The sequence below is a fragment of the Oryctolagus cuniculus genome, chromosome 10 (genome assembly GCF_051225735.1).
Source record: "Oryctolagus cuniculus isolate XC-2025 breed Fujian yellow rabbit chromosome 10, ASM5122573v1, whole genome shotgun sequence".
Classification (NCBI taxonomy): domain Eukaryota; kingdom Metazoa; phylum Chordata; class Mammalia; order Lagomorpha; family Leporidae; genus Oryctolagus; species Oryctolagus cuniculus.
The window spans coordinates 11079735-11105093 of record NC_142876.1 but is presented as its reverse complement, the minus strand read 5'-3'; the positions used below and the strand labels follow the sequence as shown (position 1 = coordinate 11105093).

Genomic DNA, 25359 nt, shown 5'->3' with positions numbered 1-25359 from the left:
CTCCTGGCTCCTGGCTCGGATCAGTGCAGCTCCAGCCATTGCGGCCATTTGGGGAGTGAACCAGTGGACGGAAGACCTATCTCTCTGTCTCTCCCTCTCACTGTCTGTAACTCTACCTCTCAAATAAATAAAAAAAACTTAAAAAGATAAAAAATAGAAAAATAAATAAAGAAAGAAAAGGTAGAGCCTGTTTGTATATATAAACCATTTGTACAACCTCTTTATATTGTCTCCAAAATATTTCCTTTGGTTATATATTCCACCTTGTACAATACAAAAAGAGTGCTTAATATATTCCCAGAGATTTTCTATTTCAATTAATATCACATGGAATTAAAATTGTGCCTATCTACTCCATACATTTTATCATGTACCTGTAGCATGGATTCTGAAATGTGGCATTGCTGGTCAGAATGTAAATATTTCTATGATTTTTTAAAAAGATATCAATTTATTTTCTATGTTGCATGAAGTATATTATATTTCTCTAAAAGTTTCTTTTTTTACAGAAATTTTAGGTGCATAGCAAAATTGAAAGGATGGTACAGGGAATTCTCATTTATACATCACTTCCATACATGTAGCCTTCTCCATTGTCAACATTCCACAGCATTTATTTATTACAATAGTGTGCTACATTTATTGCAACGGTTGCACCTATGTTGACCCATTTTTATCACCCATAGTTCATCACGGAGTTCATTCTTGCTGTACTTTCTGTCAGTATAGGCACACATATAATGAAATGTAGCCTTCATTAAGGTTTCATGTAGCATTTGGCCAAGAAAACTGAATGTGCCACCTGCAGCTGAGTCTGCCAGTCTCAGGCAGGGTGGCGAGTTTGTGTTGGGGACCGCAGAACAAGGCTACTAATCCTGAAAAATGCTTTCAGAGTGCTTTGAGGGTGAACACTGGAAGACTGGGCTTCTACCAGGCCCTGGTGGGAAGGCAGGCAGTCTTCCAAGCTCTGTAGTCAGTTCCAGAGCACATTGTGCTGTGAAGATTAATGCCTCTTCCTCCTCTTGCCTGAGTCGGTGATCCTACTGGGATAAGCTCGATGGCCTCGGAGGGGAAGCACCCTGTGGCTCTTTGGCGCTGTCTGCGACTGGGAGAAGGCACTGCCAAGACTCGTGAAATTACCAGAGTCCTTTCATCTCAGCATGTGGGTATTTTCCCAGATGAAGCCTGCATTCCAGCCTGGAAAACTTCCTCATCTAGGTCAACAGAGCAAGAAGCGTCTCAGGGATTATATTCTTCAAAAAACTGAAGCAGAAGAAACCTTTCATTTGCTGAGCTGATCTGTGGACATGTACCCAAAAGGGACTTGGTCTAGGCCACAGGTAGGTAGAGGCCTTCAGCAGGAATGTGTTAGCGAGCAGTCAGCTCACAAAGAAAGGTCTAAGACAGAGGAAGAGAGGAAGGATCCGGGGCCAGTTTGAGATAGGGTGTCCCAGAAGTTTTCTGTCATCGTTGCTGTTACTGGTAGAATGCGTTTCAGGTACTGTGGAACTTGATGCACTGGCTCTCGAGTGTGATACTGCGTCCAGTTAGTGTCCAGAGACTGAGAAAAGGAGCCTGGTGCATTTAGTAGAGCACTGGCATATGCCTGCTTCCAGTTAAAAGTGTACCCTTCAGCCATGTAATCCTGATTCTCATATTCTTTAAAAATTGCAGCCTGGATACAGAATAAAGAGCACAGTGAAACTGGCCAAGTGCTGAGCTTCTCCTACCTTCTCAGATCACATTCAGGTCAATCTTCATCTTTTTCTCTACCATCATGTCACAGATACATTTACCCAACTGACATCAAGTAGCCTGTAACTTTATCAAAAAGAAAGTACGGGGGCCAGCGCTGTGGCGCAGCGCCAATCCAGCTCCCTGCTAATTGCCTGGGAAAGCAGCAGAGGATGGCTAAAGTGCTTGGGCCTCTGCACCTACTTGGGGGTCCTGGAGGAAGCTTCTGGCTCTTAGCTTTAGATCAGCTCAGCTCCAGCCTTGTGGCCATTTGGAGCATGAACCAAGAGATGGAAGACCTCTCTCTGTCTCGGCCTCTTCCTGTAGCTGTCTTTCAAATCAATAAAATAAATCTTTAAAAAAAAAGTCAGTCCTTAGGTTTTTGGGTTTGTTTGTTCTCTTTGATCTTGTGGCCAAGCAACTTTCTTTTTTTACTTCTATACTTTAAAAAATTTTAAAGGAATTTATTAATGCATTAGATTCTCACAGTCATAGCAAAAACATGTTAATTCCTAAAATACAATGCTCAGGTTATTGTGATACTAATACAAAGGGAGAGGTGCACGTAGTTCATAGCTACACTTGTAAGAATGTAGTGATATACCCTCCTCCCTTCTTTCCTTCCTTCCTTCCTTCCAAAGGGAAAAAAAAAGAAAAATTTTGGGGACAACATATTTTTCATTTACATTGTAGTCAAAGGCTTAACAACCCTTAATAAAGATTTTAATAAACCTTAATCAAGAGTATAATAAGTAAAAATAAAAAGGACAATGGTTCAGCAGGTTTATATGCAAAGTCTATAAATAATAATCAGATGAAAATCTGTTCATTTCTTCCATCTACAGCAAATTTTAAAATATCACAGATCATTGATATTTTTTCTTTTAAATTTTAGTTCCCTAATATATAGTATTTATCTTTCAATGTATAGCTTATTTCACACAACATGATATATTCCAATTGCATTCATTTTGATGCAAATGGAACAATTTCATTTTTTATAGTTGAACAATATCCCATTGTGTATATATACTACACTTTCTTTATCCATTCTTCTGAGGATGGATACCTTGTTTGATTTCATATTTTGACCTTTGAGAACAGTGCTGTTGTTGGTGGTGCCAATATCTCTTTAATATAATGTGTTTGTAGCGTTCATTGCTGGGTCATATATGTCTATTTCTAGTTCGTTTCCTTTTTTAAAAAAAGATTTATTTAAGCCGGTGCTGTGGCTCACTAGGCTAATCCTCCACCTTGTGGTGCCGGCACACCGGCTTCTAGTCCTGGTCGGGGCACCGGATTCTGTCCCAGTTGCCCCTCTTCCAGGCCAGCTCTCTGCTGTGGCCAGGGAGTGCAGTGGAGGATGGCCCAAGTGCTTGGGCCCTATACCCCATGGGAGACCAGGAGAAGTACCTGGCTTCTGCCATCGTATCAGCGCGCCAGCCGCGGCGGCCATTGGAGGCTGAACCAACGGCAAAAGGAAGACCTTTCTCTCTGTCTCTCTCTCTCACTGTCCACTCTGCCTGTCAAAAAAAAATTTTTATTTATTTGAAAGTCAGAGTTACATAGAGAGAAAAGAGGCAGAGAGGGAGGTCTTCCATCTTCTGGTTCACTACCCAGAAGGCCTCAATGGCTAGAGCTGTGCTGATCTGAAGCCAGGAGCTTCTTCTGGGTCTCCCACACAGGAGCAGGGGCTTAAAGACTTGGGCCATCTTCTACTGCTTTCCCAGGCCATTGCAGAGAGCTGGATAGGAAGTGGAGCAGCTGGGACTCAATCCAGAGCCCACATGGTTATGCCGGAACTGCAGGCAATGGCTTTATCTGCTACGCCACAGCACCAGCCCCACATGCTCATTTTTATATCACAAATAATTATCCATCAATTTGTCCAAGGTATGCAGTGCTATCTATATTTACAGTTACTGAAATTATATAAAATGACACCATGGTAGAAAATACTCATTTACATGTACAAATTTATAGCTATAATATGCCCAGGTGAACAGAATTTTTATTAAAAAAATATTTCTCTAGGGTGAGCATTTGGTGCAGTGGTAAAGATTCCACCTGAGACACCTGCATCCTGTATTGGAGCACTCGGGTTGAGTACTGCCTATTCAACTTATGATCCAGCTTCCTGTTAATGTGCATGTTGGGAAAGCAGCAGATGATGGCTAAATTATTTTATTCTCTGCCACCCGCATGGGAGACACAGATTGAGTTCCATGCTCTTGATTTCAGCCTGGGCCAGTGCTGGCTGTTGTGGGAATTTGGTGGACTAGTGGATAAAAGATTTCTCTCTCTTCCTCTCTTTCAAGTGAAAATGAATAAACTGCTTTGAAAATGTTGCATTTCTCTTCATTGCCCCCAAATTACTAGGATTAAATAACTAATCAATTGGACTAAATTCAGTTTTAATTGCCATTTATTTTAATGTCTTTGTGCTATTTGAACTCCTTTCCAAATTATAACTCCAGTATTTTGCCTAATGCTGCCACTTGGTTTCTGCCTGAATCTGATTACTTTCTTCATCTCTTTTCAAGACCCTCTTTTATAAAATGCCATATAAATGCCAATGTTCTCAAAGTTTGATTTTTTTTTTTTTAGATTTTATTTAAATATTTGAGAGGTAGAGTTACAGACAGTGTGAGAGAGAAACAGTGAGAAAGGTCTTCCTTCTGTTGGTTCACTCTCCAAATGGCCACAACTGCCGGAGCTGCACCAATCCGAAGCCAGGATCCAGGTGCTTCTTCCCGGTTTCTCATGTGGGAGCAGGGGCCCAAGCACTTGGACCATCTTCTACTGCTTTCCCAGGCCATTGCAGAGAGCTGGATTGGAAGAGGAGCAGCTGAGACTAGAACCAGCATCCATATGTGATGCCGGCACAGCAGGCTGAGGATTAACATACTGCGCCACAGTGCTGGACCCCAAAGTTTGATTTTTAAAATAAGTCTATATTTTCCTTATTATTTTATCCTATAGTTTAAATAAATAACTAATGCATAGGCCAACTCAAATCCTCATTCCTAGTCAATATTGCTTTATTAACTGTCAAACTTTTGTAAACCTTGACCCAATAGAAATTACCACAAAAATCTCATAATCTATTCAGTCCAACTTTGGGAATTCTTTATCTCCTCATTAATGGATAAGGGCCTTGCACATACTGATAGACCAAATGGGTTAGAAAATCTGTTAAGGAAGACTTACATATTGAGAAGGAATAGAACCCATTAGATGTAGCCACATTTTTATTTGGCTTACTGTTTAAGTCAGGCAAAGATGATATGCATGTACCATGACAAGCATTCCACAAAGATGATATGCATGTACCATGACTAGCATCCCACAAAGAGTAGGCTGTGTTCAAAACGATTCTCTTTAGATGATGATTCATTAAAGAAAATGATAGGCTTTAGTGAAAAAGCATTCTGTAAAGACAAATGAACTGTCATTTAAAGGCAGTATACTCCCTGAAAATGATCTGATTCAAGATTCATAAAGAAATTTAAGTGAATTACTTGGGAGCTTTTATAAAATGAATAAAATATGCCTGTCTAAAACACAGAAGAAACGGTGATGAGTTAGAAGGACAACACAGTAATCTGAAAAGCAGAATGATGAGCTCAAAACTGAGCCGTAGTTGTGAATATAACAAAATAGAACAATTCAGGGAATCAAAATATGAATTGGAAACAGTGAAACTGAATTGAATTGACATTGCAGAATTAGTGGAGTAGAGGAAGCACTTGGGATGTTCCCTGTGATTGTATACGTTAGGAAATGATGCAAGTGGAGAAATGAGATACAGGAGACTATGTATATACAATGTTTGAAAATAATAATCATGTTCCTAAAGAAATATGTGTCAGAAACTAAAATTAAAATATTAAACATATTTTTACTATTTGCATCTGATCTTTGAAAACATCATACAGACCCAAGACCTCACTATGTTTTAGATCAAATGAATATAAAGGGACCCATGCTGGATACAAAAAGGCACAATCAATAGTTACAATTATAAGAAAAATGCTTGATGCAAATATATTTTCTAAGACATTACATGTTTCTATGTGCATTAACCAAAAGTTGTCAGCCAACTCTCCTGTTTCAGAAGTAAGAAACTACTCAGAAATTAAGTGATTTGAAAATCTAGAGTGAGAAAGGGCTCTGTAGGTCCCAGATAAGCCCAATGGCCTGTGTTTGCAGAGAACAGAGACTACATACATTCATTATGAGTCATAACCCTGCATCCTCTGTGTGTTTATTGCAGTGCAATAGAGATGAATCCTCAGAACTCCCTGAGCTTGGAGCATTGGGAGAAACCTCAAGAACCAGGTGCTCTGCTCCTCTTCCAATCCAGCTCTCTGCTATTGCCTGGGAAAGCAGTAGAAGATGGCCCAACTCATTAGGCCCCTGCACCCATGTGGGAGTCCCAGAAGAAGCTCCTGGCTCCTGGCTTCAGATCAGCTCAGCTCTGGCCATTGTGGTCATTTGGGGAGCTAACCAGCGTAATGGAAGACCTCTCTCTCTTTGGCTCTACCCGTCTCTGTAACTCTGTCTTTCAAATAAATAAAAATAATTCTTTAAGAAAAAAGAACCAGGTTCTTGATTAGCTTTCCCCAGTCCACGCTCCACTGCATTCTGCAGACAATAACCCACCTGAACCCTGTTGCTTGCCAGGGCTCAGCCAGCACTTACAGCCACCTCATCAGCCCCTTTTGCCTGAAGGTCATCAGGACAGATCATACTGGATCTTTGATTTCATGATCTCTCGGGTTGGTTTTAATTTCATATGACTTTGCATATGTCCCATTTTGACCAATTATTGCATTTGAAAATGTTTTTCAGTATGTCCTTTGAAATTCATAAGTCCTCTACATTTTAACTTCATCTGAAAATGTTCTCTTTTGCTTCATGCTATAGCTGAAACCTGACTGTCCCATGAAGTTCTTCCTTACCAATTTCCCTCTAGGTACTGCTGGGTATTGGGTGTTGGGGGCTGGGGGTTGAAGATATCTACCATACCCCCCATACTATTTGACTTGAGGGATTGGTGTATTTCTTGCTTTCATTGTCATTTTCAGACCATTTGCCCTCCCAATTACCAATTAATTAAAATAAGAATTTTAATATTGCAACATTAAACTATATATACATTACTGTACTATATGATTCGTCTCCCAGTCTGAAGGTGCCCTCTCTTTAACTCCTTGTTCACTTAATAAATACTCCTGTCACCTTAATTTCTCATGGTTTAAATACCTATGTGACTGATATTTACAACAAACATGTTATTACTCAATGGTTCTTATTATTGACCCTGATACAACCATGCATTGATAAGATCATGAAAAAGTGTCATTTCAAGTTCTTGAATTAATTGAATCTCATACATTTGTGATTTTTCTCAAATTCCTTTAAAATTCCAGAACATGCATATATCCGTGTGATATATGCTTCATACACACACAAATTTCAATAATTCATGTAAATGAAATCAAAGGATAAATAAGAAATATAAGCTTCATTTCCAAACATAAGTCTCATCAAGTTAAAGACACTTTTGTAAGTGAAGATACCAGTCATTTACTCTTTCATTAAAGAAAAAGCATCCTGTGAACTTAACCAGGCAATGCAGTACTATTGCATTATTGATAGAATAAACCTGGGTGTTCTTTAATATTTTAAGATTAGGGGAAGAAAAGAAGTCAGAGGAGCCATATAGGACTGAATTCTCTCAAAATTATTCTTGTTCTAAGAGTGGAATGAGTAGTAGCATTGTAATGGTGGAGAAGCTCTTTCTTGATGCTTCACTGGGTGCTTTACTGCTAAACTTTTGGCTAAAATCCTCAAAATACTCATAATGAGCAAGTGCTATCATTCATTGGCCCTCTGCTAAATCTACAGGCAGAATGTCTTGAGCAACTCTAAAAACAAAAACAATTGTTGCCGTGGCCTTTGCTATTGATTGGTCTGCTTTTAGAGGATTCGACCACCTCCACTTCTTTGTAGCTAATACTTTGATTGTGCTTTGTCTTCAGGATTGTATTGCTAAATGCTTATTTCTTCTTCTCTTACAGTTATTCAAAGAAATGCTTCAGGATATTGATAACGCTTGTTTCAAATTTCCATTGGAAACTCTGCTTTTGTTTTCAACTGATTTGGGTGCAATAGTTATGGCACCCATGAAGCAGAATGTTTGTTCCACTTTAACTTTTCAGTGGTAATTGTGTAAGCTAAATTAATTGTGATTTCTGTGGTGTTGAGTGTCATTTACTGTTACTTATCAGTATTCTTCTATTCAAGCATGAACAAGCTTAAGTTATTTTTTCCCACAAAGTGAAGTGGATTGTCTGCCTCTGCAGGCTTGATCTTCAGCATCATCTCATCACTTCTTAAAGCTAGGTCCATTTTTAAACTGCTGGTTTCTGGCATGGAATTTCTGGGAATTGTCACCATATACATTTTGCAAGGGCGCAAGGATCCCACCATACTTTCACAAAGTTCACCGTGTATCTGATGCTTGCTGTGGCTTCAATTTGAGCAGAATTCATGTTGTTCTGATAGGAGTTTTTCCAAATTGATGTCTTATCTTTCTTCATGTTGCAAAGTAGACCCTGTTTTGGCATGTAATAACACATTAGTATGAATGTATTTAGGTACAAAAAATTTGGCATTCATGCAGTTTTTTTTCATAATATTGATTTTCCACAAACAATTTAAAATTGAGATATATACATTTATAAATGCCTTTGTCTTTCTATTACTTGCTTTATCTTCTAGGGAAACCCCAAATCAATATACTGTTTCCATGATACCTGTGTAACGACCACCGACAGCCTGCTGGGGCTTCAAGTTCTCTGCATCCTTGCCAAAAATCCTTGATTTTTGATAGAAGGATAAAAGCACTCTAACAGATATGATGATGTCTCCTTGTGGTTTTGATTTTCATTTCCCTGAAGATTTACCCTATCATATACTAGTACATGCTAGTATAGACCCTATCATACTAGTACATAGTAGCAACTACATACTCTTTTATAAATGTCTATTCAACTCCTTTTTTCCATTAAAAATATGGTTATTTATATACTTATTGCTATTGAATTATTGGATACCCTTATGTACTTTGGATATTAACCCATTATCTTTTTCTACCATTGCTTAAGTTGGCCTTTCACTCAAAGTTATAGAAACTGAAACATAATTTGGTCATAAAAACAGACTCATAGACCAATGGAATAGAACAGAGTGCTCCAAAACAAAACTATGCATATATGTTCAATTGATCTTTGACAAATATATTAATATTACACAAAGGGAACAGAAGAGTCTCATCAACAAATGGAGTTGGGAAAATTGGATACTCACATAGAAAAGAAAGATACTGGAACTTTGTCTTATACCAAACACAATCAAACTGGATTGAAGACTTTGATGCAAGACTTGAAACTGTGTATCTCCTAGAAGAAAACATAGGCTAAGCACTTCATAACATTGGGCTTGATGATATTTTATTGGACACGACACCAAAAGCCCAAACAAGAAAAGCAAAATTGACAAATGGGATTCATCAAACTAAAAAGCTTCTGCACAAGCTGTTCTTAGTTTTCATTGATGCAGTTGCTTCACAACTTGCTGGTTTGGTAGATCGCTAGTTTACCACATTCACCATCTGCCTGCTGCATTCCTGAGCATGATTTTTGCCTTAAGGAACAAAACAATGTATCTTGATTAATATCTTTGTAGGTGTCTTTTTAAAAATCTTTTGTTATAGCAGTATTTTCTGCTTTGTATTCCATAGTTGCAATATAATGACATATAAAAATTACTTCCATTAAGGAGAATTATCTCAGTAAACAAAATCTCTACAGACTATGTTTTCTATTTGCTTCAAAATTTATTAACAATACAGTAAGTTTTTTATCCTTTAATTAGTTTATCATTAATACTACTTAAAGTAGACAAAGAACAATTTCCTTTGTGGGTTTTTATTCTTGAGAATGAGTAAGTGAAAATGATGAAGTATCTTATTAAAAGCATTTTTAAAAAATGCATGTTTAAAATACATCTTCATTTAATTTAATTGCATTTTTATTTCTCATCAAAACAGAATCTATTCTTTTGAAAATGAGAAAAGGAACACAGAATTGCATGTAACACTCAGCACAAGGTTTGTGATTAGGCTTTGGATTTTTTGTATATTGTATGCACATGTCTTCCTACCACATTACTTTTCAAGATGCTGCTAAGAGTTCATATTCGTTTAATTTAATAGCCATCCATATCTGACTCTCCAACACTTTTGCTTCTGAACTTTGACTTGGAGTCCGTCATGCATAGATTATGCTGACAGAGGTGAGGGACCAGTCCTTGACCTCTGGTCAAGCTGTCTTACTGAACAGAGGTGCAGCTAGAATGCATTGTAATTATAAAATGAAAAAGGGAACATTGTTGTTAACTTGCTACTGCATTTCACCATTTATTGGTGAAGTTTCTTAGATACATGTAGCAATTATTATATGTCCTGGTGGTTTTGAAGGAAAGATTTTCTCTACTGCCTAAGGAACAAAAGTGATAAATACTACAGATATATTTGTCCTCTGTCTCAAATGTGTGTGTATACATATAATTATTTCTTTTTGTTAAGGGGCCAAAAACAACATGCAGAAATGGGATACATGGAAAAAAAAATAAGTTTAAAAAGGAAGACTCAATACATAAGATAAAATAAAGGAAACACATTCAATGTGAGATGAAAAGTGTTTAAAAAAGGGAGCCAATAAATAAAACAAGTGCAATTGTCTTTGAAAGTGTGATATTTTAAAGAGAGAGCTGCCAAATAAAGATAGAATGATAAGTACACATAGTATGAGATACAGATCATATTGTAAGAAGGAGGAACCAGACAAAAGTTAAATGTACCAGTAAGGTAAGGAGGAGAGAAAAAATTGGAAGAAGAAAAAACAGTAAAAGGAGGGAGTTTCAGTAAAAATAAGATTAAAATGAAAAACTGGATATATTCAGAACTGTTGCAAGAGAAGAAAAAGAGACCACAGGATAGAACTGGCTCATACCTATATTGTTTCTAAATATCATTTTATGTAATACTTGAAAGCTGTGTTTTCAGAAGACTGGAGTATTTGTGTAGTATTTGTATAAACATATTGCTTTGCCTTCTTGACACTCTTCTGTTTGTAACATATTTTCTCTTTTGAGAATACCCCCTTTTCCTTCTACAGTCTATGTAAATTAAGTGACTAAAATCCACCCACCCACATCAAGGAATAATAACAGCAAAATATAAAATAATGTACTAAGTATATTATAAGGAAATTATTCCATTATATTTCAAGTTTTCAAATATATTATCACAAGATCAACAAAGAATCAAGTCCAACAATTTTACTAGAATTATGTAGAAAGGATTGTTCTTCTTTAAAACAATTTTATTAATAGTAATTATAGAGTAATTTTTATGGGATATACTGTGACTTATCATAATATGTATCCAATGTGTACTTATCAAACTAGGGCATCCATTTTTTGCCCTTCTCTGATATTACTTTATGAGTGGAAGTTTGTAATTTTTTTCTTCTATTTGTTCATATAATTATAGAAGTTTGGTATGAGCGATCACCTCCCTACTGTGCTGTATAACACTAGGAATGTATTCTGTCAATCTAATTCTGATTTGGTACCCATTATACAAACTCTGTCTAACCCCCCAGCCTCTAGCATCACCATTCTGTGTCCAGCTTGAGTGTTTGTTTTCATGTTTCACATATGAAAGAGAAAAGGAGGTATTTGTCTGTCTATTTTACTTCACTTAACATAATGTCCTCCATTTCCACAAATTTTTAGGTAAATGACAGTTACATTATTTTTATGACTGAAGAGTATCCTACTGTGTATATATGCTGCATTTGCTTTACTCGACTATCTATTAGTGGACACTTGGGTTGATTTTGCATTTTGGTTATTGCAAACACAGCTGCATTAAACACGGTGGAGCAGGTATCTCTTTGATACAATGATTTCTTTTGCATATATACCCAATAGTGGGATTATTGAATCATATGGTAGTTTTATTTCTAGCTTTTTAAAAAACATTCTCCATACTGTTTTCCATAGTAGATATGCAAATGTACACTCCCACTAACAGTTTATGAGTTTGTCTTTTTCCACATCGTCATCATGTGTTGCTTACTGACTTTATTAGGATTCCTAATAATACAATTATGCAATAACTGCTAACTGCTTATTTAATTTTTATGCATTTTGGATTAAAATGTCTTAAAAATCGACATATTGAGTTTTGATTATTGTTTATAGCCCTTGTCTATACTCCTGAGGAATAGTGGTTATTCTACATACTACTGGTTGAATCTTTTATCTAGTTGAGGATTAAGCTTGTGATTATAAAGTAAGTTCAATGTGTGTCATTGGAAAAATTAAAAGAAAAATAAGAAATGAAGAATGAGGGAGGGTGGAAGCAAAGGTACTGTGGCAAGTATCATTATTTTTGTAAAACTGTGTATATGAAATATGTGAAATTTGTTGCCTTTATATAAAATTTCAATACTAAAAAATTCAAAAGTAGGGCCAGCGCCGCGGCTCACTAGGCTAATCCTCCGCCTAGCGGCGCCGGCACACCGGGTTCTAGTCCCGGTTGGGGCGCCGGATTCTGTCCCGGTTGCCCCTCTTCCAGTCCAGCTCTCTGCTGTGGCCAGGGAGTGCAGTGGAGGATGGCCCAGGTGCTTGGGCCCTGCACCCCATGGGAGACCAGGAAAAGCACCTGGCTCCTGGCTCCTGCCATCGGATCAGCGCGGTGAGCCGGCCGCAGCGCGCCAGCCGCGGCGGCCATTGGAGGGTGAACCAACGGCAAAGGAAGACCTTTCTCTCTGTCTCTCTCTTTCACTGTCCACTCTGCCTGTCAAAAAAAAAAAAAATTCAAAAGTAACCTCTGTATAAAATATAATTATTCATATATTGAATTTCAAATTATAATATTGTCTTGATTTTACATGAAAACTGAAAAAAAAACTCAGTATGTGTGACTATTTGGAATTTAACCACAAACAGACATAGTGTTAATTCAAGGCTTCTACTGTTTATACCTTTACTGGTAATTACTGATTTTCAGAATCAAAGAGCTCTTATTTATTCCTACATAATCACTGCCTCTAGGAAAGTATTTAGAAGAAACTCTTGTTTTTCAAGAAAATTGTGTCAGTTATTGATCATACATGATAATGAATGATGCACAAGATTCACCCCCATTGATAACTTTATCTAGTACCATTATTCTATTTAGATATATTGCATACTAAATATAACCAAATAGTGGCATAACTTCAATTACATTGTTTTTTAAATAATGTCCTCCTGAAAGACACAATAGTAATTGTCAGTTGTACTACTCCAAGGCTACTGCAGACAATGACTTCTCCACTCAACTGGTTGTATGTAAATTTCGCATGGAGTGTGGTCTCAACCTGAAGGAATTCTGACTTTACACAATGGGGAAGTTTGCTAAAACGGCTTTAGCACAGACTAACTTACGACACATAATAAACCTTGGTAAAAGACACATAGACTAACTTAATAAAAGACATATTTGTTCGGGCCATCATTAGACTGTGATATTTAGCAATCAATAACATGGATGCAAAAACCAAAGACCTACATTGAAATTCTTTGTTACAATACTGTACACTTCCCACAGAACAAAAACTATAATGCTCTGTTATAGGGGTCAACGTTTTGGCATATCATATAAAGCAGCTGTCTGCAACGTCAGCATCCCATATGGGTGCCAGTTCGCATTGGTTCATGTCCTGGCTGCTCCACTTACAATCCAGCCTCCCTGCTGATGGCCCAGGAAAAGGAGCAGCAGATGCCCCAAGTGGTTGGCCCCTGCGTCCACATGGGAGACCTGGAAGACACTCCTGTCTCCTGGCTTTGACGTCGCCCAGTCCTGGATGTTCTGACCGCTACCATAGAGGCCAAAGCACCTGCCGCCAAAATTCCCTCCCTTCCTGAATCCAAAATATGAAGCTTGATAATTATAATTGCCCAAATCCTTGGAATATAATTTAACCCTAGATTAGAAAAAGACATATTTTGAATAATTAGTATGCATGAAATGCAAAAAGTAAAATTTACTCAATTGAAGGAATGACTAATGAAATGCAAATCTTTTTCTGTAAAGAATTTCCATGAAAAGAAGATTCAGAAAAAATACTAAAGCATACTGTTTCATAAAATCAAATGTAATCTTGGTTGGAGAAAATTCTAAAATAATTTAGGGAGAAAGCACAACTAAGACGTCTTGAAATAACATGATTTAGGATTTATGGGAAAAAATCAATGATGAAAATAGCCTTTCATTTCAATGCACAGGAAGAAAAGAAAAGTTAAAAAAAAAGCATGAACATACAGATTTTAGAAAGTGATATATAGTAATTTTCTTTTCTAAGGACATAGGTTATAATGCAATTTGTTCAGATCAATGCATTCAATTTTTAGTATAATTAGAAAAAAATATTTCCTCTTCATAAAAATTAGATCATACTGCCAAACCAAAGATATAGTACTATACTCAAACATTGCATATTTTCACTAAGTGATGGTAGACGTTTATTCCTGACTATCTGGAAGAACTTGACAAAAATAATATTTAAAACATTGGCAACATTTGTTAGAGTGAGAAAAAATCATGACATTCTGTCTCCCAGCCTCCCAGATCCCAGTTCCATCTCAGCACAGCAAGCCCATGCATGCAAAATGCCCTCTGAGTTTGATCTGTGTCTTTGAACTTGGGCCTTCTGACCATTTGTATATGATTTTTCTACTGTTTTAAGTTTCCCTTGGGGTAAGTATTCATACTTGATACTTTCACTGAACTTAATATTTAATATTTTAAATGAACATTATACAAATGCATCTTTGGGTTATATATTAACTCTTGTGAAGTTCCTTATCATTTTCCTGGTGTTATCTGGGAATGAATGCTGTCTCTAGACACTGCTGCTGTTAACTTTGAGTGAAGCATTGATGTTTTTAATGAAGCAGTATCTGCAGAAATGTCACCGGGAAATGGAGCCGCAGAAGTTTCAGCAGAGGTTGTACAGGACACATAACTTGCATATCCTTTTCCCGTACTGATTCACTAACTTTAGCAGAGCTAACTTGAAGATGCATTTCCTATTATTCATATATTTTGCCTCTCTCAGAATGGTGGTTGGGAAATTTTCACAAATCAATCTATTTTCTGTTCAATAGCCAGAGGTGCTTATCTCCCACTATCTCAGGCCGATGATTAATTTTCAATGCTGCTGCCAGGATTAACTTGCCCCAAATTCAGACTTGATAAAAACTGAAGACCTGTTTAAACATGCTGGAGAATCCGTTTTGCATTCAGAGCAGAATATCAGCATTTCAGTATGACAAGGACAGCACTGCACAGCATGGACGAAGTTTTCTTCCCCACATTCAACACAAGTCTCAAAGCACTCCCAGCTTTAATAAAAGGCATTTCTTGCTTAGCTTCCAAGACCATTGATTAACAGCAATGAAATTAAATTTCTCTGGTTTCTCCATTTCCAGATTCTGTTCTTATTGCCTAGCTGATGTCTTTTAGCTTCATTCTAATATTTCAACTGAAAGACTAAATGCCATTATTTTAACTTCATAACGTTTCATTAACCTTCACCACAACATAATTTGCTTCTTTAACAAGGTAAAGACCACATAAAGTATGCAGGCTCCTCAAATGAAACTGAGATGTAGGATCCAGGCAGTTTATGGGAAGTCATTCCATGACTCCTTTTTCAAAGCTTACTCTTTCCTATGATATGCTCCCATGTCTCCCCCTAAGAATATCACCACATATTTTAAGCTTAGCTTTCTCAATTCACTGATAGATACCCAATTATTATATGGTTCACATATTTAATTATGACTTTTTAACTTTGTAGAGAATGTTACTAAGATGAATAACTGTATCTAAGACCTTTCATTTATCGGATGACTATTGCTATCAAATTAAATGGGACCTTTTCTATAATATCCCTTTAAACTTTTCTTTAGTTGAAATATAATTTTAAAAGTCTTGTCATTCAATCATATGAAAATGGACACATCTTAGTATTTCTCATGAGATCAATGTTACTAACATTTTTAAAAAACATTTAAAATATTAAATTAAATTAAATTTAAAAAATTATTTAAGATATATACATTCCATGTTTTTCCTATATACAAATTCAGGAATATAGTGATACTGTAGCTTCCCTCCCACACAAGCTCCCTCCCTTCTTCCTCCTCCCTCTTCTATTCCAATTCTTAATTTTTACCAAGATCTATTTTTAGTTTACTTTATCTTCATAAGATTAACCCTACACTAAGTAAAGAGTTCAAAAAATAGAATGAAGAAAAAAACACTGTTCCTCAACACTTGAGACAAGGGCTATAAACAATCATTGAGTCTCAAAATGTCAACTTCACTCACAGATTACCTTCTAGGTACTTTGTTAGTTACCTCGGTCTCTCCTACTCCATTGGTCTGAATTTGACCGTTATCATGACTTCTGTTACATGGGTTAGCTCTCTTTGTTTTGAATTGTATCTCTATCTATCTTCATATCTTTAGCAAGCAATTTACTCAGAGTTATTAATTTACTTCAGAGGGAGAGATAGAGAGAGAGAGAGCTCTTCCGCTCGCTGGTTCATTCACTCTGCCAAATGCCAGGCACCACCAGAAGGCGGGCCAAAACTAACACACACACTTGTCTCCCGAATGGTGCCAGACGCCCATTCACCTGAGGCATTATGGTTGCCTTCCAGGTGTGCATTAAGAGGAAACTCGAGTCCAGAGGCAGACCAACAGCTGCACTCAGGAGCTACAGTATGGGGTACTGGCTTCCAACTGCTAGGCTTAACGCTTACTCCTTGGCAAGGATATTTTTTTTTGCAAGTGGGTTGCCTCAATTAGCATTATTATGGAAAGATTTAGCCATATTTTTCCTTGTATTTGCAAGGTTTGGTTTCTAGTATTGTGTTGATGTATCATAATTTAGGTATACTTTTGACTGTCGATAAAAATTTGAGGTAAGATTTAGTTTTTGACAATCATGAATAATGGGATCATGAATATGAATATTCTTGAGTAAGTCTTCATTTGAACATATTCATGAATTTCCTTTGGACGTATACAACAGAGGTATAATTGCAGATCATGTATGAGTTAGAACATTTTCAAAGGCTTTTTATTTTCTGAAATTAAGAGCTAAATGTCTTCTCATTTGTTTTGAAAATTTATGGTATTTTAACATTTCCTCAGCTTTCCTGGTATGGCAAGTGCTGGTTATGAAATGTCTGGAAATAGGGAGTGTACTTGGAGCCAAACATCTACAGTAGAACATAACTATTAATTTTAGAAACTAAACTTTTATATTTAACTGTTTAGAGTGGGTGCTTGCCTCTGCTGTTGAGATTCCATGGGACACTTGCACCCCATTATGGAGTACTAGGGTTCAGGTTTCAGCTTTGCTTTGAACTTCAGCTCCCTGTAATGTGTACTCTAGGAGGCAGCGGGTACCAGGGTCGCTTGAATTCCCGTGGAGAATCAGGAAGGAGTTTTAGACTCCTGTCTTCTGCCACGCCCAGCCCCAGTGGTTGAGGGAATTTGGCGAGTGAATCCATAGATGTAGATCTGTCTATGCAAGATTCTGTTTCTCTGCCTTTGACAGAGGTGTTGCTTTAGAACTAAACAAAGATCAGGATAATGAGTAAGCTGTGTTTTGAAGAACTGTGAAAATACACTTTGCATACCCTGTAGGATTTTGTAGAATATGTCATAACAAGGAAAAACAAAACAAGAAACAATAACAAAATAAAGTTTCTTTGACTGGAAAAGTAAGCTAAATTGAGAATAAATAGCAGATTTCTTTCTGACTTTCCCCTGTGGTAACTATGTACACATGTGAAGTAATTTTACATCTCATTACCTTAAATTATGCAGAAACTCAAAATCACAGCATCAAAGATAACTTTAAAAATATGTAACAACTTGCAGATTGTGGGAGGGTTAATGTTTCATGTTTCTCATGTATATACATATATATATTTATAAGTAATGCACCACAAAGTAGCTTACGGAATTTAGTTTCTTTATAGCTTTTGTAAATTATTCTATTGTTGAATCTCTCTATATATACACACACATGACAAAAAGCATAAATTATTTTGATAACAAGTTTAAAAAACCTAAGTATATTGGAGTTAAACAGCACAGTTTTAAATAACATATGAGATAATGAAGAAATCATTAGAAAATTTAGATAATATTTTTGAACTGTCTGATAACACAACATATCATTATTTGCAAGATGAAGCTAAAGCTGTACCACAAGTAAAATTATATTATATAACCTTAATTAAGGGGATTAGGAAGTTCTAAAATTGATAATATAAAATTCCACTGTAAGAAGAAGCAAAAAAAGAAGAGGAATGTACAAAGTAATTGGTAACAAATATTTAAAATAATAGCAAAAGAAGCTCAGAATATAAAAAAGAGACAAAAGTTAGCTTTTATGAAAAGATAAACAAAATTGAGAAAATCCTTATCCAGATTGATCAAGAAAAATACAGCAAAGTTACCAGATGAGCATGAAAGAGCAGTGATCACTCTACCTTTTAACAGTAGGAAGAGGGGTATAGTGAACAATTTTATACCCCCAATTATTAAGTTAAATGGATTGCATTAGACAAATAGGTACACCTTATAGTGTCTTATTAAGCAGATAATTAGAGAACACTAAATTTTAAAAAACTATTTGCGTAAGAAAAATATGAAAGTAAGAAAACTCTGAGCCTAGACATTTAAAGTAAATTAGACACCAAATACTATGATATATGCAAACTTTTTCAATAGTAGTGAAGGGAAAAATACTTTATGAATTGTTTTATGAGACTTGTCTAAACTTCAAAGAAAATGTGACAAGAAAATACAAAATTTTTGAGATGATGGTCAGACTATGATATAGATTATACTGACGACTTCACAGGGGTGTATTTAACACCAAAGTCATCCACTTGTATATACTAAACATGTACAAGTTTTTGTAAACCAATCATTTCTCGTAAAAACAACTTTGAAGAAAGAGCCAAATGACCAAATTGAACATAATGTGTGGTTTTTCAGCAATGTTGTAATGCCTTTTGAAGTTAGCTTCTGAGGAGCTTCTTTGATTGTCTCACTTCTTAAGGTTGCCTGGATACAAAAATATTTCAAAGTTCAATGAGTACTAGCTTTTAAAATATAGAAAAGTGAAAGAGGGAGAAGCTAAAGATTAAAACAGACTTGATCCTGTGACACTAGAAAATATATATATTTTTCTTTATTTCCTTTGAATATTGCTTACTGCTAGTTTTTATAAATAATGTTAATTTTTGGTGAGTGTGCATATGGCTAGAATACACATTCTGTGACAATTTTAAATTTGTTTATTATGACAAAGAAATATTTTTGTACATACGATGGAATGAAGTCTGTGGTGGTGGTGCTATGGTACAATAGGTTAAAGCCCTGGCCTGTAGTGCCTGCATCAAATATGGGCGCAGGTTGGAGTTCCGGCTGCTCCACTTCAGATCCAGCTCCCTGCTAATGCATCTGGAAAAGCAGCAGAGGACAACCCAAGTGCTTGGGCCCCTGCACCCACATGGGAGACCTGGGAGAAGCTCCTGGCTCCTGGCTTCAGATTGGCTCAGCTCTGGCCTTTGCCAACATTTGGGGAGTGAACCAGCAGATGGAAGATCTGTATCTCTCACTCCGTTTCTACCTCTCTCTGTAACTCTTTCAAATAAATAAAATAAATATTTTTTAAAAAAATTTCTGTGGATAAAAAAATGAGGGGGCTTCAAAAAGTTCATGGAAAATTTCCACTATCTTTTAATTCAATTTTCCATGTTTTTGAGACCCTCTTGTAGTTTTCCTTCTTTCTTTTCATCTTAGAAGGTTTTAACTTCTTTTTCCTGCCTTGTTACTCTGGATACAAATTATGATCCAGTGTTGAATAGAAGTGATAAAGCAAGCAAGCTCGCCTTGTTCATGATTTTAGAAGAAAAACTTACAGTCTTTCATGGTAACATATGGTGTTAACTAACATTTATCAGGTTGAGGAATTCTCAATTCGTTTCCAATATGTTGATTTTTTTATCATCAAAGGACTTTTAGATGTTTCATATGTCAAATTTGGGTTTATGGAGCATTTACATGACAATAGTTTAATGAACGTTTGAAGTTCACAATCATAATGTGAATATTCTGAATACAATCAAAATATAATTTCTAAGATCATCATTTTGTGTTTACACACCTGTTGACATAAATGAGGGCTTTTGTTAGGTAGATAGAGAATGGATAGAATAGAAGGCATTGGGATAGAGCTTGGATGGCATTTTGGAGAGAATCTACATTCAATTATGTTACATTGCACACATTCATTTGAAGATTTTACCACTTAATTTTTGTCGTCAGGTTTCAGATACTTGAAAAATTGAATTGTTTAACAATGATATCAAATAATTATAGTAGATTCTTTGTTTAATATTTTATTATATCCATCTATGATTGGTATTTCAATTATATTCAATTCCATTTCTCTTCCTCATTACAAGAGGATGGTTCTACAATTTAATTTTCATATTTAACTTTCAAGAGCTTCAACAAATTCCAACCTGTGAAAAACTAAAGAACACCTAGATATTGAAGATTCAAGTGAGTGTAATATAATGTACTGAGGTTGTTGGGTTAATGTTTTCAAAGAAAAATATCTAAAATTTTCTATTTCATAAATTTATGAGGCCTTAGTTCCTAGTTAGCTTTCAAAGTCATATGAGGAATAAATTAGACATCCTTTACAGGCAATATTTATTTCAATGAAAAACTATGTTTTACATTTTTGGAATCTGATCTTTGAAACTCCCTGTCTATAAACATCTGCCTAAAACTTTGTATTAAAGATTTTCATATCATTGCCTTTTCCTGGCTGTCCTCCCTCATCCTCTTTCTCTTGTGTCTTGAAGTTGAATAAGGTTAAAATACCTGTCAAACCTCATGCTACATGATTAATTTTCAGATGAATGCTTTTTTTTTTTTTTTTACAAATATATGGAATTCTGTGCTTCAAAGATCTAGGACTGCAGAACTACCCATAGAGATTTTAATGATATTCCTCAATTTATAGTTTGCCATAAATTAAGCTCATGACATGTTTATTGATAAGCTAAAAAGGCAAAATACTACTTAAAATGAATAATGGACAGTTAGTAGGTTTATAACATAGGAAACAGTTCTGACAATGCCATGTAAAATAGTTCTAAGTAAGAATTAAATAGGAATAAAAATGTACCAAACTAATTTTGCAAACATTTGTAATAATTTGAATGATCAAAGATGGGGAACAGATTTGAATATTAGGTATATATGCTAAAAAAGGACCCAGCCTGCACTAAGTACCCTCATATGGTATTAACTCTTAAGAAGAAAATTAGAAATACTAAATGTTAAGGGATAAACAGAATGCAGAAGAGGCTATAAAGCAGCGGAAATTGAAAATAGCACAAAGCCGTAAATGATTCAAGTTGTCAAAGATTAATTGAGAAATATTAGAAAAATTTAGATAGGGTGGCCCTTTAAAGGCATGTGTTCATCAAATTTATTTAAGAAATGTATATTAAATATACATAGTGAATTTTATCTTTGTTATTGCAGATAATGATGTGAACAAGACAAATATCACCACTGACTTCAGAGACTTTATCAATCAAACAACTGCTTACATGATTTGTGCTTTTTCAAGTGAATTCAAACAAATTGTTGTTATGATTGAAAATGCAGAAAATTGTTTTTGTATAACAGTATGGACTTGTGAGCTGTGGATTACATTCTAACACAAAATGTTTTCTAAACTCTTGAAATTTGAACCCTACAACATCTTCTGGGCATGGAATCATACTTACTTCTTAAGCTTGTTTGGAAGCTTGGGGAGTTGGGGTGGGGATAGAAATGACATATATGAGGGAGACTAGTGTATAGGAAAGGGTGAATACTGAACACTGGTTGTATTTTGTGATAATTTTGAGAACACTTGCTCTTTGAAGCATACTGCTGTAGAATTCACTGGTGCACATTCCAGCCCTTTAAAGAGTGCATATAGAAAGATTAAGTCTTTCCAGAATAGAATCTGCAAAGCTCACCTGTTCATTTCATCTAAAATATGGGATGATTTATTTCTCTACCTTATATTTAAGATTCTGAAATAACCTAAGTAGTCCTAACATGAGAAGCTACATTGAACCTACGACTCTTTCCTAATCCCTTAGAAAGCCAATATGAGTTTTTTAAATAATAAAATATTTCAGGGTTATTTTCATAAATACAATAATTATAGCAACTTCAAAACCTAGTGTTATTTCAAAAAACATTTTTAAATATATTCACTGTACATGATTTTTATAAAGAAATTTTTGGAAACACCAGTGATTAATGATTCATGATAAGCAGAAATACTCAGATTCATTTGTGAGATTTTTTTTTAATGAAGAAAACAACCTCCAAGAAATGATAAAATAGAGCCAGAGAAATATCACCTAAAATCTCACAAGCCAGTGCCTGGTAAATGCATGCATTACAAGCCTGGGTGGGAAGGAATTTAAAATGTGACACATGGTATCAATCAAGGGGCTGCAGCTCCTGTAAAGTTTAATAACCTCTCCTACCTATGTTGATGACAACAAAAAAGAATTCATGAGCTATAGGATTGCAAGAGGCTCTCCCCCTGTCTGATGGCAATTACATGGGCTTTCGTTCTGTAGCTCTAAGAGGTTATAAAGAACCTCAATATCTGTAAAGAAAAAGGACTGTCTTCCCTGTCTATATGAGAAAAATAGAAATAAGTCGTCATATGTGAACATAGAAGACTATAAGTTTGATTAAAATATATGCATGCAATTTTAGTTTAGTGCATAGTATATATTAAAACATCACAAGTCTTACTGATACCTACTAACTACTCTCTGCTTCCTGGCTCACCTCTGTGTTGTCCTGGTACTCTGGCAGCCAAAACACCATCATCAGATGCTGAAATAATAGGACAAGTTGATGCTGGACAGCAAATTTGTGGCAAAATCAACCCCCTTTCTTCACATATAAGGCTTGTATTGAGTATCCCCTTATAGTAATGGGAAGCTGACTAACCAGAACTTAAGGAAATAATATTTTACTTTTCAAGCAGTAATTTTGTGTTTTGGCTGTGAAATTAACCTTTGACACCTGTGAACTTTGCTAATCAATTTTAAATTACTAAGTCTGTGAGTTCATTTAATAATAATGAATTTCACTCTTACTGACTCCACATCTCAGTGAAATATTTTTATTTCTTGAAAGCAACTTCTCAGATTTTGAAATAGTTCGTATTAAAGATTCCAGTAACGATGATGAATTTTGGAGACTAGATCCAGTAATGCTCCTAAATGCATCATTTATTATAATCTCTTTGTTCTGCTTCTTATAAGGTTGGCAGAATTATGGTGCAAGGAAGAGAACTTATTCTTAATAAAAACATATTCTCAGGCTGGCACCGTGGCTCACTTGGTTAATTCTCCGCTTGCGGCACCGGCATCCCATAGAGTGCCGGGTTCTAGTCCTGATTGCTCCTCTTCCAGTCCAGCTCTCTGCTGTGGCCCAGGAGGGCAGCAGAAGGAAGACCTTTCTATTCCTCTAGGAGAGACAAGGACTATAAACATCAATCAAATCCAAAAATGTCAATTTCACTCACATATTTTACTTTTTTTTGTACTCTTAGTTACTATAGATCAGGGAAAATATATGATGTTTTTCTTTTTGGGACTGGCTAATTTCACTAAATAAAATGGTCTCCAGTGACATCCATTTTGTTGCAAAAGGCAGTATTTCATTCTTTTGTATGGCTGAGTAGTATTCCATAGTGTATATACACCATATTTTCTTAATCTAGTAATAGGTTGTAGGACATTTGATTTGATTCTGTATTTTAGATATTGTAAATTGAACTGCAATATACTTGGGAGTACAGATAACTGTTTCATATGCTGATTTCATTTCATCAGGGTAAATTTCCAGGAGTGGGATTGCTGGATCATATGATAAATTTATTTTCATATTTCTGAAGAATCTACATACTGTCTTCCACAATAACTATACTAATTTGCATACATCCATGCCAGCATGTATGTATGTATTTATCTATTTATTTTGATTTATGTATGAGAGCCATTCTAAATGGTGTGAGTAGAAGACTCATTGTGTTTTTTTTTTTTTTATGGTGAAAAAACATATATTTAGAATTAGCCAGCTGGACTCCGTTCAGATGATCCCAATTTTGTTGGCAACGTCCAGAGCATCCTAGTCAGGAGCCAGCGCACACGCCTTCTCTCCGTCAGTCTGATCAGGGTGTTGACTTTGGCCACATCAATGTCATAGAGTTTCTTCACAGCTTGTTTGATCTGGTGCTTGTTGGCCTTGACATCCACAATGAACACCAGTGTGTTGTTGTCTTCTATCTTCTTCATGGCCGACTCCGTGGTCGGGGGGAACTTGATGATGGCATAGTGGTCAAGCTTGTTTCTCCTGGGGGTGCTCTTCTGAGGGTATTTGGGCTGCCGTCGGAGGCGTAGTGTCTTAGGCCGCCGGAAGGTGGGGGACGTGCGGATCTTCTTTTTCTTCTTGTGGCTGTGGACGCCTTTCAGCACTGCCTTCTTGGCCTTCAAGGCCTTCGCTTTGGCTTCCACTTTAGGAGGGGCAGGAGCTTCCTTCTTCGCCTTCGGCGCCATCTTGGTGAAAAGGGTTTTCATCATTGTGGTTTTTAGTTGTATTTCCCTAATGTCTAGTGATCCTGAGCATTTTTTTCATGTATCTGTAGGCCATTTGAATTTTATCTTTTTGAAAAATGTTTGTTCCAGTTCTTTGCCTATTGCTTAAGTGAATTGTTTGTTTTATTGTTTTTTCTTAAGCTCTTTCAAGATTCTCAGATTTAATCATTTTTCAGTTGCACAATTTGCAAATGTTTTCTCCCATTCTATATGTTGCCTCTTCACTGTATTGAATGTTTCCTTAGCATAGCAGAAGCTTCTGGGGTCTTTCCCAAGAAGTTTGTGCCTATTCTAATGTCTTGCAGATTGCCTAATATTCTCCTCTAGTAATTATGTGGTATTGGGTCATAGATTTATATCTATGATCTATTGTGACTTGATTTTTGTATAAGGTGCATGGTAGGGGCCTTGTTTCATACTTTCCTTTCTCTGGAGATTGATTAGCTCCATTGTCAAAGATTAGTTGGCTATAGACGTGTGGATTAATTTCTGAAGTTTCTATTCTGTTCCATTGATCTATATGTATATTTTTGTACCATTACTAGGCTGTTTTGATTAGAACTGCCTTACTGTATGTCTTCAGGTTTGGTATTGTGATGCCTTTGGCTTTATTTCAGTTGCTTAAGATTGCTTTAGATCCTTGGGGTCTCTTGTGTTTCCATATTTTTTTTTTTATTTATTTATTTGACAGGTAGAGTTATA

The 25359-nt window shown here is 36.0% G+C and overlaps 1 protein-coding gene across 1 annotated transcript; it reads right to left on the bottom strand.

Annotated features, from left to right (window-relative positions):
* Nucleotides 1–1384: 1384 nt before the first annotated feature.
* LOC149123681 (uncharacterized) lies at nt 1385–24636 on the bottom strand. Its single transcript, XM_089306096.1, has 3 exons — nt 24211–24636; nt 8235–8357; nt 1385–1675 (listed from the first exon to the last, which is right to left on the bottom strand). Exons 1-3 carry the CDS (start codon nt 24616–24618, stop codon nt 1385–1387), a joined length of 822 nt encoding a protein of 273 aa, XP_089162222.1. The 5' UTR covers nt 24619–24636.
* Nucleotides 24637–25359: the final 723 nt, after the last annotated feature.

Bases quoted from the DNA above. Each gene is read 5' to 3' on its own strand.
- LOC149123681 (XM_089306096.1), bottom strand. From the start codon at position 24,618: ATGGCGCCGAAGGCGAAGAAGGAAGCTCCTGCCCCTCCTAAAGTGGAA. The intron at 8,358-24,210 runs GTGCGCTGGCTC...ATGCCAAAACAG, and splicing joins GACTGACGGAGAGAAGGCGT to GGTCTACTTTGCAACATGAA. The intron at 1,676-8,234 runs GTATGGTGGGAT...TTCTGTATCCAG, and splicing joins ACACGGTGAACTTTGTGAAA to GCTGCAATTTTTAAAGAATA.